Source organism: Rousettus aegyptiacus, unplaced genomic scaffold (assembly GCF_014176215.1).
Source record: "Rousettus aegyptiacus isolate mRouAeg1 unplaced genomic scaffold, mRouAeg1.p scaffold_m13_p_8, whole genome shotgun sequence".
Taxonomy (NCBI): domain Eukaryota; kingdom Metazoa; phylum Chordata; class Mammalia; order Chiroptera; family Pteropodidae; genus Rousettus; species Rousettus aegyptiacus.
The window spans coordinates 103,472,143-103,490,163 of record NW_023416311.1 but is presented as its reverse complement, the minus strand read 5'-3'; the positions used below and the strand labels follow the sequence as shown (position 1 = coordinate 103,490,163).

The 18,021-nt window shown below is 48.6% G+C and overlaps 1 protein-coding gene and 1 pseudogene across 3 annotated transcripts in view; both read right to left on the bottom strand.

Annotated features, from left to right (window-relative positions):
• Positions 1-18,021, bottom strand: part of MYO10 (myosin X) — a 185,252-nt gene that overhangs the window by 1,721 nt on the left and 165,510 nt on the right. For all 3 annotated transcript variants that reach the window (XM_016118956.2, XM_016118958.2, XM_016118955.2), the window contains 13 exons: positions 17,890-17,985; positions 15,570-15,663; positions 14,613-14,668; positions 12,698-12,840; positions 12,267-12,461; positions 11,082-11,239; positions 8,816-8,939; positions 7,977-8,274; positions 6,785-6,992; positions 5,818-5,954; positions 4,830-4,950; positions 3,849-4,301; positions 2,040-2,231 (listed from right to left, as the gene is read on the bottom strand). In XM_016118956.2, the coding sequence (XP_015974442.2) occupies positions 2,040-2,231; positions 3,849-4,301; positions 4,830-4,950; positions 5,818-5,954; positions 6,785-6,992; positions 7,977-8,274; positions 8,816-8,939; positions 11,082-11,239; positions 12,267-12,461; positions 12,698-12,840; positions 14,613-14,668; positions 15,570-15,663; positions 17,890-17,985 (2,275 nt within the window). The remainder of the gene's footprint in view (positions 1-2,039; positions 2,232-3,848; positions 4,302-4,829; positions 4,951-5,817; positions 5,955-6,784; positions 6,993-7,976; positions 8,275-8,815; positions 8,940-11,081; positions 11,240-12,266; positions 12,462-12,697; positions 12,841-14,612; positions 14,669-15,569; positions 15,664-17,889; positions 17,986-18,021) is intronic.
• Positions 9,242-9,360, bottom strand: LOC118607559 (annotated as a pseudogene).

Below are 18,021 nucleotides of genomic sequence, written 5' to 3'. Positions count from 1 at the left end.
TTTTGAACATTAAAAACAAACCAAAACCCGCCCCATGAGACTAAAGTGTGTCGTTATCACTGAAACTGAGATTAGTTTGCGATTACAGTTTCTAAACGTTGGGGCTGTATCGTTCTAGTCAATGACTGATGATGCAGCTGAAGAAACAGAGGGAGGCTTTACGGCGAGGGGCCCCGGCCCCAGGCCACAGACTGGTACCATCTGCGGCCTGTTGGGAACGGGGCCGCACAGCAGAAGGTGAACGCCGGGCAAGTGCGCAAAGCTCCGTCTGTATCTGCAGCCGCTCCCCAGCGCTGGCATTCCCCGCCTCAGCTCCGCCTCAGATCATCAGGCTTTAGAGTCTCATAGGAGCACCGGTCCCTGGTGCCACAAAGGGTGGGCACCGGTGCTCGAAGGGCCAGGCAGGGAGGGGCAAATGCCCAGTTCTGCTCCATGCCAACGGCGATCTCAAATTCTCTCCTTCCAGTGACGCAGTCACGGCACCCGGTTTGGCCTGTCCCTTCTCACGGCTGGCCTGCCTCCCTGCCACGACGTCCTACCTGGCTTCCGTTTCCCTGTTCTCTCTTCCCTGCCAATCCCACCCCGCCTCAGGGTTTGTAAACGCGCTGCCTGTTACATCATGCAGGAAGATCCCAGAACAGTTCCCTGCTGCCTCCCGGAGTCGAGCAGACCCGGCAGCCTGGCCCCTGTCCAAGGCCCCCACCTCTCTCCCTGTCCCCGCCTCCTGCCCGCCGTCTGCCTCCCGCATCACAACCTCACTGCCTCCCAGCCCCTCCTCTCCACACGGGCCGACTGAGACTTCCATTCCCCACCTTTGCTCCCTATGTGGAGACATCAATAGGCTTCTTGTAATATTATCATGTTTACATCGTAAGCTTTAGAGCAAACAGCATACATATTTAGAGACTGTGTGTGTGTGTGTGTGTGTGTGTGTGTGTGTGTGTGATTTTGTGAGCCAGGAGCAGCTCTGCCCAGGACAGCCACACCCCCTGCTCGCTAGTCCACACTGCAGAGCTGAGTCACACTGCTGCCATGATTCACTGTCATCACCGTCTACTGCCTTCGGATGGCTTCACTGCCAAACCATACGTGCTTTTCTTTGTCATTTCTCTTTCTTCTCCTTCTTTCTGTAAGACCCCGTGCTACAAGGGAACCGGATTTCTCTGTTGAGAAGGCATACGGAAGAAATTTGGGGTCGCCGGATTTGGGCCTGCGAGGGACCCGTAGCTAGGGAAGGCCCGCCACCCTGTACTGTGTATCTCCACACAAAACATTGTAACAAAACTACTTGGTCAAAACCACAGTGATACCCTCTCACACCTGTTAGAACAGCTGTAACCAGCAGGACACAAATGCTGGAGAGGATGGGGAGGAACTAGGAGCCCTCATACACTGCTGGTGGGGCTGCGAATTGGTACAGCCACTATGCAAAACAGTATGGAGGGTCCTCGAAAAACTGAGAATTCATCTACCATATGATCCAGCTACTACTGGGTGTTTATCACAAAGACTTGAAAACTCATATCCGCAAAGATATCCGCACACCAATGTTCATAGCAGCATGTTATTCACAGTGGCCAGCACGTGGAAGCAACCAAAGTGTCCTATGATAGATGACTGGCTAAAGAAGCTGTGGTACACATATACAATGGAACATTACTCAGCCGTAAGGATGAAACACTGTCATTTGCGACAACGTGGATGGACCTTGAGATAATCATGCTCAGTGAAATAAGCCAGACAGAAAAAGTTGAAAATCACATGATATCACTTACATGTGGGATATAAACCTAAAAAGCAACAAATGAACAGGACAAACAGACTCGTGGACATGGACAATGGGCCAGTGGTTACCAGAGGGGAGGAGGGAGGTAGATGGGGAGAAAAATTTAAGTCATTTCTTCAATTTAAAAAATCAATTAACAAAAAGTGTTAATTACAAAAAAAAAAAAATTACTTGGACAACACAGAAAAACAGGATACTGTTTTTCCGTGTTGTCAAGACCAGAAACGGAAGATTTCTTTGGTTTGCCTCTTACCTCACTGGTTTCGAAGAGCAGCTCCCTCTCATCGACCACGATCTTGTACGTGTTGGCCAGGGGCGCCCCGAACGAGAGGATGTGCTCGTACTGGAAGACTTCCAGTGGTCTTCCCTCCCCGCGCTTGTACACGGACACGGCGTCCGCGCTCACGCCCAGCCACAGGTCCTGGGGAAAGCCGCCTTCCTTGCACTGGTGGGCGAGAGTCAGTACCAGGGTCAGACCGCGCAGCGATCCGAAGCCCCGAGCCCAGAAAACACCAGGCAGGCCTTGGTGTGAGCACTCGGCACGAGGCTGAACTGGTTCAGGGCGCGTTTATGCCGGGGGGGGGGGAGGGGAGTATGAGAAACACTCTCTCTTTGGCTATTTTAATTGGTTTCTGGCTGGTCAATCGATCCTGTATATTTGGAAAAACCTCATCACACACGGACTCTTCACCTCTGGACAGCGCCACTCTATGGGTCATTTCGGTTAGCTAGATGGAGGTGGCTCGTTGAGGGCCCTGACAATGACCCCCAGCAAACCAAGCACCTGAGCTGGGTCCGCTCTTCCAGCTCCAGTTCTGCCCCTAACCCTCTGTTTGATGATGACCGTTCGAACACAGAATCTGGGATCACAGAGGAAAATTCCCCAAACCCTTATGTGCTGAGCAGTCTTGGCTCTTACTTGAAAAACACTGTCACGAAAAAAAGCAGCAGTGACCTGCATGCAGCGTGCAGTGGCTGATCTCACTGACTTCACAAGACTTTCCCGCACAGATCGGTGGAGGAAAACAAGAGTCCCGATGTCGGGGACGGCAACTCGGGGCTGGTCTGACCCCGTACGAACAGGAGGAAACACGTGAGTGACACGCTTGGACAAAGCGTCTGATTTATACTTACAAACCAACATAACTGAAATCGACCAACCAAACCAACCAATCAACCAAAGGGAGAGCATCGGACAGTCGGGAAGGGATCTTGGAATACATACTCAGTATTTCGATTTTTAGAGTCTCATTTACAGGTCATCAGATAACATGCTGAATTGATTGTGATAAGAAAAATAGAAGCCCGTTTAGACTTGGGGCTGGTAAGCTTATCTCTTAAGAGATGGGGAGTAAAGACTTTAGGCCTCGTGGGCCACATACGAAAAAGTGGTCTCCTGTCACAGCTACCTGGCATTGTCACTTTAATGTGAAAGCAGCCAAAGGAAAAAGGAATGAGCATTGCTGTGTTCCAGCAAACCTTTACAAGAAAGGAGGAATGCAGGGCTTGGCCCTTGGGCTGCAGTTGGCCAAGTTTGGATCTAGGCCATTAGAGTAAGATTTTCTTTCAACAAACGGTCTGCTTAAAAGAAACAAAAGGCTTGAACCACTGTTGGGTTGACGCTAATGGCTAAGTTCCAATTGTGGAACAGAAATTCTGCAGACATGGGAAAATAAAATATAAAATCCCAGCATATACAAAGTTTCTAATTTTGTGTAAATAGTTATGAAAATTAAAAAAAAATTTTTTTGAATGCAGAATTTTACCAGCACTTTTTATTGGAGCTATAGCTTCCTTAAGAAAATGTAGGAGCTATTTCAGAATACGTAACATCTTAATTTTTCACTCGTTTCTAATATCATCAAAGCACTTACTATAAAGGAAATAAAAACTTTGGGCGGGTGGGCGTGTTAAGGGAAAAACTGGGGGTGGGGGAAGAGGGCTCTAACAAGAGGGGAAGAGAGCCGAGTCCCACCCCGCCTGCCCTCCATATGAACTTGGCCCCGGCCAGCCTATGTCCTCAGCAGCCCGCCCACGGCCACCTCCAGCAGCCGGTTCTCACCTCCACATCGAAGAGCGTCGAGCCGTACCCCGGCCACTCCTTGATCAAGGCCATGTACTTGCCCATGGCCTGCTCCTGGCTCATCCCCTGAAACTTCTTCCACTTGTCGATGATGCTGGCCCGAGCGGCGGAGACCTCCTCCTTGACCCACATGTCCAGCATCTGCTCTTCCTCGGCCTTCTGCCGGACGACGGAGCCCGTCCGGAAGCTCCGCCGCAGCGTCCCCTCCAGGAAGCTGGTCCGCCGCTTCTCCAGCCGCTCGCTCGGGGTGAAGCTTTTGGTGGACTGGCTGATGCGGGCCCTCAGCCTGTCCAGGGAGTAGACCTCCTCGAGGGGCGGGAGGGGGGCGTGCAGCGTGTAGTCCCCCTGCAGGTACTGGAGCCGCAGGGCGGCGAGGACCTGGAGGTTCTCCTCGGGGGCCGGGTAGTGGCCGTGGATAACGGCTTCATGGGCCTGGTGGGAGGCGGTGGATGGCGTTAGGGGCAGACGCCGCGGCCCGACACGGTGCCCCGCCTGGCTCCCTCCCTCCCTCCATGTCTCACGCCGCGGTGCGACACGGTGCCCCGCCTGGCTCCCTCCCTCCCTCCATGTCTCACGCCGCGGCCCGACACGGTGCCCCGCCTGGCTCCCTCCCTCCCTCCATGTCTCACGCCGCGGCCCGACACGGTGCCCCGCCTGGCTCCCTCCCTCCCTCCACGTCTCTCCTTCCCTGAAGTTGTGCCCTGACCCCTCCCCCTACCACTGATACCACCTGACACGTATGTTTTATTCCTGACTGTCTCTGTCTGCCAGTTCCTGGCACAGGAACTGAAATAAAATGTGTATATATTTCATTCTACAAAGGAATAAAAGCAGCCGCCCCCTCCATGGGGGAAATCCGGCAAGCAGAAGTTCTCAGGGCCGACAGCTACCTCATGAGGGCTAGTAATGATGTTCACCCGCTCTCTGATAAAGAAATGTGTTTCTAAACGTCCCCTGTACCTGTTCGAACATAAATGCGAATTCCACGCTGTCTTTCGGCACGTTGTCTGTGTCCAGAAAGCAGTACAGTTTGAAGTAGAATTTCCAGGGCAGGTCGCCCACCTCGGACGTGGCAGCCAGCCTGCAGACAGAAGTCAGAGGGACTCAGAAAGCACAACGAGATGCCTTCGGTGACGCACAGGGAGCTGACCTGACGCGGCGTGTTCTAAGGATGCACACGTCCCGTCCATGCTAACGGTGGGCAGAGACACAGACGTGTGTGTGTGTGTGTGTGTGTAAGAATGAGAGAGAGAACGAGAGGGAGGCTGAGGGCCTCACTAAGAGGCGGACACCACGCTTTCATCCTGGCCTCACTTCAACACGACGAGCAGGCAGCCTTCAATTAAACTGGCTGTCTACCTAGTGCCAGTCTACCTAGTACTAAGCAAGCATTATGCTGAATCCACAAGAAGGAAAACACAGGCTATTTCTGGATTCCCTTTACCGACCTTTGAATAATCTACAACGATATTTACAAACACTAGCATGAATATGGATGCTGTGTTTAAAATGAGCAGGAATCTCTTGTGCTGTTTGGTAGATGTGAGCGTCGCAGATCAAATAAGAATCTCGAGAGTTGTAAAGCGCGTTTTGAAGGGTTCACAAGTTGGCTTGCATCTACTAGGCCGGTTTCAAAGCGAATGGATAAGTGAAAACCTCAGAATCAGGAATCCCAAGGTACTGAGTACGAGAGAAGACTGCAAGGACGGGGTAAAGGAACCATGACAATCATATTCGAGACTGTGCCTTTACCTAGGAACCAAAACGAAACAAAACAAAAAACCCAGCCAGCGCGGAGATGTGAAAGATGAAATAAGCTTAACCCAGGTAAAGTAACGTGAACTCCAATGCACACTGAAGCTGAATATGCAATGAGGTTCAAATCTCCAACTCCTGCCCTTAGTTTCTCTCGTTTAATCCGCTGGCGCTCCAGGGAGAAGGAACCTACTTTTCAAACTTTGCCAACACGTCGGCCACGATGGTTCGGCTTTCAATGGCTTTGTCGACGTGTCCGTTGGACTCGAACAAGGCGAACATGTTCCTGCTGTCCTCCATGGCCAGGCCTCGGATCAGCTTCTCCACCACCTGGAAGACACGCCAGGCAAGCCTCAGCACCCAGAGCCGTGGTGCTAGAATGTGCCCTCATCCGAACCCAGAGGGAGCTGCCGGCAGAAGCGAGGGCCAGAGCAGCCTAGAACCGCCGTGAGCTCGCCCAGGATTTCAGAGGCGCTGTTTCCCCGCTGAAGTCAGTTTCCTCTCTTCCTTGCCTACAAGAACTCTGGCCATCTGGGGCAGAGGTTGGGCTGATTTCTTACAAACCCACACAAGCAGGAAAACCGCGTGGAAACCGCAGCCCTAAGTTTTATCCGATAAAATCACGGCTCCGAGAAACGATAGTGATTTCTACCGATGTTTTTTCCTACAAAAGCAGCTTTTTGCGTTGTATTGCTCTCCTTTTTTAGCCAGTTGGTTTTACAATACTAAGTTTAAATTAAAAAAAGAAACACACGTGTTCGCCCCAGCCAACATTCCAGGCATTCGTGTGGCAAACAGGAACACCTTATTGCAGCAATGATACAATAAGGTCTCGTCCCCCACTGTGCAGCCTCGGACAGGGCCACAGTCTCCACGAGGCGCTCAGCTGCTCCTGAGAGCGACAGGCCTGCGTCTCAGCTATGGCGGCCCAAGTTTCAGGCGGTGTTCCCACTCATCCTTAACGCATATTTTTATTTTTATCTCTTTATAAACGTGGGCTGACCGCAGGGCACGTTTGATTCCGTGTCTGCTGAGCAGCTGACGATGCCAACCACAGCTGGGCATGGCGGCCGGCTTAACCCTGCACAGCGTTCCCGACTTACGCACTCGGCCGTCTGGCGTCAGACACACAGCGCGCGACACAGCAGCCGCTTGCTCACCTCCCCGGCTGTGGTGTGCGAGTTGATGGTGATCTTGCAGGAGCCTCCGCCGTGGCAATACACCATGGACGTCATTTCCTGCCTGTGGATCAGAGCTTCAATTTCATCTCGGGAAGGCACGAATTCTCTGCATTTGGTTTTCTTAAGAGATTCGTAAATGAAGAGGGAGTATTTTTCCATCTCGGTTCCTGGAAACTGTTCCCGTATCCTAGGAGACAAACATGAAACTGTTACTCGCTGGACGGAGGGTGGCTGGCAGCTGGGCTGCTTTGTCAAGGCGGGCAGGGGCCTGGCGGTGACCGGAGCAAACACCAGCCGCTCCCCAGCAGGGGCCCTGGTGCAGTCCGCGCAGGTTTACTTTAAATACCAAAAAACACCCCGAATGGGAGCAGCTTCTGCTGCCAGGCCCCCTCTCGGGGCTGCTCCACCGGGAAGGGTCGAGCCTCAGGCTGCTGTGTGGAAACTGTTCCACAGTTAATCCGAATCGAGTTGTTTCTATTTGATCCAGAGTACATATCTAAGCTTTGGGTTTTTGGTTTTTGTTTTGTTTTTTCCTACTTATATAGGGTTGTGGTAATTAAATGTATCCCATGTCCTACACTTAGGGCACTACACTGAAAGTGACCTGGTCCCTGAAACAGCCTTCTGTGGCTCAGCGAGAGCAAAAAATATTTCTCCACGCGTTCTGTAAGCTGTTCAAAGGTCACTGGGGAGATGCCTGACCCACTCAAGGAACCTTCTAGTCAAGACCCTCCTTATCTGAACTATAATCCATCACACCTTGCTTGTGTGAATAGCTCTGTGCAGGCCATCTTAGACCTTTTTTATTTAAAAATATATATATATTCTCAAATGTAGTAGATATTCAGTACGATATTAGTTTCAGGCATACAGCCTGGTGGTTAGACATTTCCATAACTAAGTGATCTCCCTGATACACCTAGTCCCCAAAGTTCTCACAATGTCATTGACTCTATTCCCTACACTACCCTTTAAACCCTTGCGACTGTTCAATAACCGAAGTTTAATAATTCCTTACTCCCCCCCTTTCCGCCCAGCCCTGCAACTTCTCTCCCATCCGCCAACCACCAGCTTGTTCCCTGTATCTATCAGCCCGTTTCTGTTTTGCTTAGCCTGTTTTTTAGGCTCCACACGTGAGTGACATCACGTGGAATACGTCTTCCTCGCGCACCTTTTCAGGTGGAACTTGAGGTACTTGAGGATGCCGCGGCTCGGCAGGAAGGTGCAGCTCAGGCACGTCAGGATCTGCCAGCTGTACAGGTTGCCCGGGCTGCCCGGGCACGGCACTTTGTTGGTCTGCTTGATGAGCTGGCAGTACAGCTCGTCTCGCAGGGGCCGGAGGTCGTGCCCCGTCTGCAGGATGCCCTGGATGATGGGAGTGGGGTCAGACATGGACTCCAGCTGCTGAAGCGAATTGAAGATCTTGATGGCTTCGTCCTGAAGGGTGGTGTAGCCTTTGTCCTTGAGCACTGAGAAAAAAGCAAGACCAACACGGAAGTTACATGAGGGGTTTGGGGAAGGTACTGTCTAGGCAGCAGAAAATGCGGACAGACAGCTACTTCACGACGTGGCGGCCACCACGTGCCCTGTACCTTTGAACCAGCTGGACGAAGCTGCGAAACACAAGATGTGCGAGTTACACTGTCTTGTTACGTAACTGAACTATTTTACTGCACAAAATGCTTGCTTAGAAGTCAGCCTGTTGCTGGGCAGGCTCCATATTTGGACCACAAGAGTGTCCAGGACCTGGTTCTCTAGGATATTAAGGCTGCTCTGCGTGCACGGGAGCGCTGGCATTTTCTGACTCCCTCGGAAATTCTTCTCTTAGTCATGCAATCCTCGCCTCACTGCAACGAAACCTTGAAATCCCTGCTTTGGTAATGACTCTATTTCACGCCTTTCCTCCCATCTGTGATGACTGGGAGTCCTTGAGTTAAAACGAACGCCTTGACGTATGCGAGGGGAAGCAAACCCACAGTTCTGCGAGGCCGGGGAGCGTCCGGGACTTACGGCTGAGGCTGATGTCTCCGTAGGGCAGCGGCAGGAGCGGGGAGTGCAGCGGGTGGTGGGTGTGACGGAGGATGGGGTTCCGCTTGTAAATCTGCTCCACCACAGCCGCGTTCAGGCAGTTCTCCTTAAAAACAGAGGGGCCGTGAGAGCAAGCGCACGCGTCGTCAGACGTATGTGCATCTGCAGCCTCACACGCATGAATATTTTTTTGAGTCTGAAACATCCAGATACCCAGAGAGTCTAAACACACCCACGAGCCTAGGGACAGTAGTGGGAATGTAGCATTAGCAATTTCGAGTGTGAAGAGACCCACAATCTGCGTCTAAAGGCAAGTCACATTTTTTTTTTTAGGCAAGGCAACCCTTGGTTGACCTCACAAACTGCAAGAACCTTGCCAGCTTACAATCTCTTATTTTTTAAATTTTTACACGACAGCACCTGGTCTTCCTAGGTGGTCTCCCATCCAAGTACCAACCAGGCCCGACCCTGCTTAGCTTCCGAGGCCAGCCGGGATTGGGCTTGTTCGGGGTGGCATGGCCGTAGACCAAAGGCAAATCACAATTACATGTTATTTTTACAACAGCTCACTCTCTTCGTGTGATGTGCAGATATTTTCCTGTTATTTGAAAGTTTTGCCCCCGAAATTATATATTAAAACAATACAGTTCTTTCAATCATGTAGCCATTAATCATTCAGCTGAGCCATGCGCCTTTACTGATTAATTCATTTGAAGTACTTTTTCTAGCTCGTTTAATTGGTCTTCTGCAGTCTCGGTATACCTGAAAACCACAGATGCTAACGTGGTTATTAGTGAGACTGTCCCTTCCATACACCTGCCTTCTCCTTCATTCCTGGTGTTTAAAAGAGCCTCTCACTGGACTTCATCATGTATTTATGCGCCTGAAATGTCAATTTGGGATGCAAAAAGGCCAAAGATCCTTTAAATTTAGAACTTTAAATAAACAGGAAAGTTGGAGGAGAGACAATGAATCATTCTATCCTGGTAATTTCATTTCCACTATAAAACTTTTTCAATAACACCTCTAAAAGCCAGGAAAAAACTTTTAATTAAAACATTTTGTATAGACTTTATTTGCACAATTTGTCTAAATTCTCTAAAAGAATTGTTTCGTATTTCGAAAACTATTACTCCCTAATATCAGATTTCAAATTAATTATAAAATATAAAGAATAGATATAACTTTGAAGAGAAAGTTTGGCTGATATGTGCTTTTTTCACTCCTTTCTCACAAAGAAAAAAAAAGCTTTAAAAAATATATTTTTAAGGCTAGAAATAAAATTACTAGCATCCAGCATCCTAGGTTCCACGCAAAAGCTTTGCAGTTTTGGAGATTAACGGACTTGGTGGAATTTACCTTCAAAGATCTAGAAGACACATCACTTTGGTATCAAGAGGCCAACTTGACTTTGGTAGGAAATTACATACGACCGACAAATGAGATGCTCTCCCGCCTCTGCCAAGGCGGAGTTTGCCTCCCGGACCCACTTATCTAATTTCCTGTCTCACTATCGTTCCGGCATCTTCGCCGGCACAGCTCCAGCTCCTTCCTGTGTGCTGGGAGTCTGCCTGCACGGATAACCTGGAGGAGCAGCAGTAGAAATAACCCCCAGACCTGGTCCTCCACCAGGGACAGATGAGCAGTGCAACCGGGTTATCCCACGTGTCTGCTCCCGCGCCTGGAACACGAGTGCAGGAATCCTCACGCACGCCCCCATCTAACTGTGTGCTCAGTCATTCACATTCCTTCAACACTCACTCACTGAGCAACCCGACTCTATGAACAGAACGTCACAAGTAACACGGTCAGTGCTGGTCCAGAGACTTGGGAGCATCTGTGCATTTGGCGGCACCTGGTACACCTTCCAAATTTTCTAGACCAGTCTGGGCTCTTTGGGACTCTGCTTGTGTAGTCTAGTCACAGATCACACCACATCCCTCTGACGGGGGCCCTGACTCCACACCGCAGACCTCTGTCCCTCTGTCCCTCTGCCCAATGAGCCCAACAACTGGGTTTGCCTCAAGGAGCAACAGTGAACATCTTCCAAGAAGCAAACTATTTCCAATGTAAAATTTCACTTAAAATCTTATTACGATTCCTAAAAGCAGGGCTTCACAAACACAAAATTTACCAACAGTTCATTTTGATTACAGAAAAAACAGCCTAACGGCGACGTCTTGACGTTCCAGGGGTGAGGATCTGTGAGCTGCTCTGAACCACCCCGATGAGCTCAGAGCCACCTTACCTTGATGTCTTGAATCAGCTGCTGGGTGGGGGTGTCGATCGGGGCCTTGGTGTCCGTCACATTTTGGATGGCGCTGGACCACCTAGTGGCCTCGTTGAGCAGCTTGGTGTAGAGCCGATAGCAGTGCTTCCGTCCGTACACGGTGACGTTCCAGTAGCCTGCAACAGAGCCCCGCGCACACATCAGTGTCGACCTCTGTGACCACCGCGACGTGGCGCTCTTGCGCCAGAGTCCCAGGAAGCCAGCCCCGTTAGAAGGCTGTGTCATCTCCGCCTGAGCCCCTTCAATTACTCGATTCAGCAAACGCTTGCTGAATCCGTACACGCCCCTCGCCCTGTGCTGGGTGTCTCGGTACCCAAAAGACAAGAGTCATTTATAGTTGAGAGAGGAAGGCAAACATAAAACAATAAGCCCAGAACGAAGTATATTAATTGCAACCTTTGCTCTGGAAGAAAGACAGGTGCAAACTAGAGACCCTTTCAAAACTCTGAAACAAGAGTGGAAACTTCTGGAGGATTTCCGACTCGCCTCCTCTCTTCCCGTTTCTCCCATTCCTTTCTCAGACTCCCGTTAGAAAGAAAACACTTAAAACTAAGCAAGTAGCATGTGTGTTCAGAAATAAGCTGTAATTTGAAAAAAAGTAATTATACTAAACACAGATATTTTTTTGAATGGTATAGCTATATTTAAAAAGCACAAAATCACGACTGGCAATGAAAATCATAACAATCTAGGAACATTTTTTATAATACTGAAAAAAACAAACAAACTAAGCTTACATACATGGCTGCTTTTATTTCACTAAGTTACGTTCACTGACGGGATTTATCTTTTTTAGGTTGCATTACGACCCTCGTGGTACAAGACACGGACGAAACCAGCACATGCGGAAACAAAGCTGCCTGTGGGACAACATTTACATGCTATCGCCCTGGAAGAGTCTTCCTGCAACTCAGTAAATCCAGGCCTCCTTACCACGGCTCACATACTAAGTGTCCCTACAGCTGACCACGCACAGCCTCGGAAGATAAACCACGCAGAGAAGAGCGGCTTTTTGAGAGGAAAAAACCCGGCAGGAATGTTAGATAGGAACCCCATCCCTTTGCTGTGAGCAGACTGAGAACTCTCAGGACAGGACGTGTGACATTCCCGGCCAGGGAGCCCCGAACACACTGCCCCGGTTACCTGTCTCTTTGAAAATCTTCTCGTCTGGAGGGACGACCGAGCAAAGGCTGTTGAGGACCAGGGTGCCCAACTTCAGCGCATTCTTCTCTGAGCTCTTGTAGTAATCCAGGGAATTGTGGGTGAGCACAAACCACCGCTTTTTCAGTTTGAGCGAGGACGCCTTTGGGCTGTTTTTGACTTCCTTGTGCAGCCACCCTGGGGACAGAGATTCCGTGTGAGCCGAAAGCTAAGGAGAGCAGGGGATGAGCTGCACACTGCTCGCGAACGGGCCGGATTCCTGTAGATTGGCTAGCAAAGAGCACGATCACTGATTCAATTTTAGCAACCTCGAGTCGAAATCCCTCGCGAAGGCGGCTCGAAGTGGACACACTGCAGGTATCCAGGCAAAGAAAGCAGGAGGGCGCGGGACAGAGCCCCGCGGCGGCGCTTACCTCGCACGATGAACTCCTGGCCCTCCACCCTGGTGTCGCCCTTGGACCTCTGCAGCAGCGTGATCCAGTGGTGCATCTCCTCCGGCGTGTCTGCGTTGCAGTGCAGCACCCGGTTGGCCGTGATGATCACAAAGGAATTGGGTCTGAGCGGCAGGGCGAAAGGAAGCAAAAGCCTCAGCTCCACTGCCAGCCTCACCCCTGCCTGAACCAAGACCGACCGAATGCCTTTCTCCTGGCTTACGGGGCACGGGGGTGAGCGGCAGCACAGTGCTCTTTGTGTTTGGCGGCGGGGGGAAACCTTGCTCGTTTCTGCAGGGTTTATTTTATGCATCGTTAACCTTTAAACTTGGAGCGACACACTTTTGAAGGCCCTGGGAGGGGAAAATATTTCTTCGTGCAAAACTTTCCAGATGAAACCCAGTTCCGGGAAGGCTAAATAAGGTGACGGTGGGGAAAATTCTGTCTTGATGCCTCTCCAAAGTAAATTCCTCTCTGCCTCTGGGTACTGCCTCGGATAATATTTCTGTGGGTCAGTAATGAAATGTCAGACACCAGTAACAGAAGGAGATCAGTAAATAGGTGTAAGTGGAATATCTTATGTACTTGATTATTCCTGATACAAATAGCCACCTTGGGCCACGTTTTCAACAGCGCTCTGGAAGGGCATGCCTCCCAGTCAGGGATAACATAATAACGGAAATTTATTTTGCCCCTCATTTTTATTTTATTTTATTTTTTTTGTCTGACAAAGAATGCCCCAAATTTCTCATGGGCCCTTGCTCATCCTCATCATCTTTCTAACCACTTAAGCTAGTACTATCAATAATTTCTTGCAAATTTTCAAATGCTCACTGTAGTTAAGTGCTCCAAGTTCAAGGAAAAGGTAAACGTGATGGCGTAAGACAGGGGAAGATAGGTGCTCCTTAAAAATAAGGTTTTTCTATCGCTGAGAAGGGAGAAAGGTAGGCAGTTGAGCAGGGCCGGAAAGTTCTGCCTAGGGATCATCACACTTGTATCTGCTGGAGTGAAAGGGTTTAGAAGACAGAGCTGAGGTAGGACCATGACCATCAGAACAAGAATCTGGGCTTCACTACTGACACGATCCACACTAAAGGTCCCCACGCTGGGTGTCACATGGTGCGGAAGCAAAGGATCTGTGGTTCAGAAGAGCCTTCGTGAACAGCGTGGTGACAAAGAGACTCCGAACTCTAATGCTGCCTGCCTAGTGGACGCTAGTTTTGATGTGAATCTGAACATTTTTATTCACTTTCTAAAGCTGTTACTGAAGGCAAGAGCCAATTTGATTCTTACTCATAATTCAAAAGCAGCAGAGAAAAACTGAGATGAGACAAAGGTCACTGGACACAAAGACTCCTGAGACCATCTCCAAAGATGATTTGCCCTCGAAAAACAAAACTAAAAGCATGCTATCTTAAGAGCACAGATAAGGTAGAAATGTAAAGGAAAATAAATGTTTGCAGTTTAATTTATTTATTAATACTCTACATATAAACTACCATCAAAATCTTTTTTGAATTCATTAATAATTTTAGAGAGGGGAATTATACACTTCCTGGAATTCTGTTTTCCTAAACGGGCATTCTTCTCCTGTATGAATTCTGAGCTTGTCCTGTAAACGAATGAAGAATGTTTCTCTTATATGCGCGTTTTCTTTTTTAGTTGATGATCTAAATTAGGTTTCCACTGTCTTCCCCCCCACACTCTGAAGAGACCCAGAGAGGAAGCCTTTCGGAGGATATAAAACTGGGTACCAAGAACGAAGGCTCTGGCTGGCCGGGCCTGACCAGGTGGGAACACACAGCCCAGGGACGAGGAGAGCGAGCCAGAGGCAGAGAGATCTGTCAGCAAGTGCAGCTAACTAATCACTTCTGTCAAGAGTCACCTCCCGGCTCACCTATCGGGGCTGTCGGAGGCGCACACGGAGTCTATCAGCCCCACGTCCAAAGTGCCCTGGAACGGAGCAAAACGGAGAGGCGGTGAGAGAACCACCCGAGTTGCACAGAGCACGGCGTCTTGCTACCCCAAGATTATGACCCTCTGAACAGCCCAACGAAAAGGCTCCTTTCTGTGTTCGCTGCAAATAATAGTCATCAAGAAAGGTCCCCACCTTCGTTTAGTGAGTGCAGACAGGGCATATCTATAGTTCACTCGTTAATAAAATTATAAATTAGTCTTTTTTTTTTCTTAAAATAGCTTCAGGGAAAAGTGTTTACAAACTTCTTTCAATATTACAAGTATGCTGATGTATACCATGATCTGTCGTTAAATTTTCTACTTATTCTGCTAAGACACTCTGCTGGATGTTAAGTTTTTCTTATGAAAAAAAAAACTTCATTTCTAAAAGACGATTTTTTGGCTTTGTATATTTGTCTGGGCTAGAGTGAAAAAAGAATACAATTTAGAATTCATTAACTAGTGGTTACCAAAGGGTAGGGGGGCAGGTAGATGGGGGAAAAAATTTAAATCATTTCTTCAGTTAAATAAATAAATATAACAATATAATTTTTAAAATAAAAAATAAAAATAAAAGAGCTCAAGATAAATAAATAGAATTCACTAAGCCCTTTGAAGAAAAGTATAACGTGCTTCCATGATTTCATAAAAACTGGAATTTTTTTCCTTTTAATGTTTTAAGGTGGGAGAATTGAAATCCGTTACTACTAACCATCAGTTATAATTTATTCCATTTTTCGGCATGACTTTTAAGCAAAATACTCTTGTTTTTACCTTTATTATACTTTCACTTACAGAGAAAAAGAGGACTGTCTAGAAATCCCCGGTCCCCTGGCCTCCCCGGGATGCCGCCCTCCACCCCGCCGCACCCCGCCGCACCCCGCCCGTGCTCACGCACCACGGCATTCTGGGGGTTGGCCTGCTCGTCGTGCATCTCCCGAATCTCCTGGTCCGTGGACGCGTGGACCTGACTGAGCACGCTGAACCACTGGCTGTGGGAAGGAGAGAGTGACCGTCAAGAAGTGACCAATCTCTGAATTTGCAAAACAGTGGTACCCTTTCCCACACGGAAAATGCCATCTCCTCCGAGCAACTTTGCTTTTAATTGGCCTTGCTCCTCAGGGTAAAATGTAGGTTTTCTACCACCAGTAAGCAAAGTTAGAAGAAACAGCCCAAGTATCTTTCTTTAAGTACCATCTGCTGCAATTTTAGATCACTGGAAGACCCTGCATCCAGGCCCCGCAGACCTTCATAGACATTTAACGACGATAATGAGCTCCTAGAAAAATTGGCAGCAAAGATGAAGTCTTCAGTTCTGCTTAAAACGCTTACATGACAGATCTTTATGGAAGGCATCATTTATAACCTTCGGAACACGCAAGTGCCATTTCAGTTTTAATTCCAAGGTAAGAAGGCCAATAATGTAAGAGTGCCATCTCAGAAAGGCCACCTGAAGGTCTCTTTCCCCGCTCATTCCAGAATGGGGTTTCTAAGGTGACTAAAACCAGAGGAGAGCCGGAAGCAGAAAACAGTTGCTTGAAGTAAAACGTTTGAAAAGTTTCGAACATTTTCTCACTTCCATCAGTATCAGGTAATAAAGGAAAACATGTCAACTCCAGAAAAGTCGGGAACCAAAGTCATGATCTAACTAGAAACTCAATACATGCTTGAGGAAGATGACCATCTGTTAGTCCAGCACCCCAACATTTACAAAGCAACTACAGAAAGTGAGAGGTACCACATGGGAGATGCTCGGACATCCTTCTCCCACGGGGGCTAACGAGACAGATACACACACTCCTATGAAGGCAGGCAGAGGAGAAAGCACTTGATGATGGGATATTTAAGTAAACAGGTAATACCTATAAGTAAAGGTGAGGCATGTAAGTTACTTGTAGCAAAGCACTAAAATCTATCTCCTGTGATTCCTGAAGGAGAAAAATGTGACCAAGAATTTGAAAATACTCAACACACACAGACTCTGAGGGAGACCACAGGAAACTTCTAACACGAATTGGCTCCATTAATTCTAGTTAACCCAAGGGCAAGACTTCAGTTACTGCTTGATTTGGGATATTTTTGAACTTGCACATAAAACCCTGGAAGACCCATACATTCAAGATATAGCCCACGGATCTCACACACAGAAATGAAATTTGCTGTGCTTTGGATCTCTACAGATGATACCCTTAAATTCATAAAATTTTCTTCCTGAATTAACAATAACTTGGAATCTAAAAAGGGAATTTTAAAAATGTATTCCACTGGTCAGGGGAAAAAGTCCTTGGCTAAAATATTCCAGATGCTAAATTTAGCAGGTTCGTTACGGCAAAAGCCAGCCAGGACAATTGCCAAATGCTGAGCCTATAATTCGGCTGAAAAGCTGTGGGCTGTTCCTGGACCGTAACCACTCGTGGCCTCTCGGAGCCCGGACAGGAGAATGGGGCTGTTTTTCCAGTCTGTTTCGTAATTTATGGATCTATGCAGGGTTTTAGGTTGTTCCCATGGGAAGAATTATTTTCTCTTCCCTTGATGCTGCTACCATGGTGGTGTGTCAACTCAGAAACATTCAAACGTCAGGGGTAGCGAACGGCCCTGAGAACTGGCTAGAGGAGTCTAATGATTTCTGAGCTGAAAAGTGAAGAACGCAGGCTGAAGGATGTCACCTTCATAAATTGGAAGATACTCTCCGGCGTGCCTCAGAGCGGATGACAGACACCTCCAACATGACCTTACGGATTCAACATCGAGACTTTCAGTACCCTCTGAACGTCACGGCGACCTCATGTTTCAACTGCCCAGTGGTTAATGCTCCTGCTTTTCCAATCCTTTGGCAAACACAAGCTGCTCTTTTTCAAAGCCCAGAAGCTTCCGAAGGGTGCGCCTGGCGCGGCGTGTAAAGTTGCACGGTGTACCTATGCTGCTGGTGACAATAAAAGCCTGAGCGGGGATGACAAGGGGTTTGTCGAGTGGCATTCGAAGATGGAAACCCTGAGCCGTGTGCTGGATGTGGTCACGTCTGCCCAGTGGAAGATTCCCCAGGGCATGAGTACACCAGCCTTTTACGACTCACAGTCCCTCAACCATTCTAACACAAAAACCCAACTAGGAAATCGATTACATCTTTTCAGAGCCAGTCAACAGTGACATCGGCGATGCCCAGGTCTACACAGGAGTCAGGATGCAGTTACGATGCAGTCGACAGCACAGCACCTCACCTGGCATCTTCTGGGGATTCAGCGATCAGGTGGAAGGTCCTATCGGCCATAATGATATCGATCCCGTTCTCTTTGCTGGTGTTATCGATGATCTCTCTGCAGAGGAACAAAAGCACCGAACGCAAATCAGGA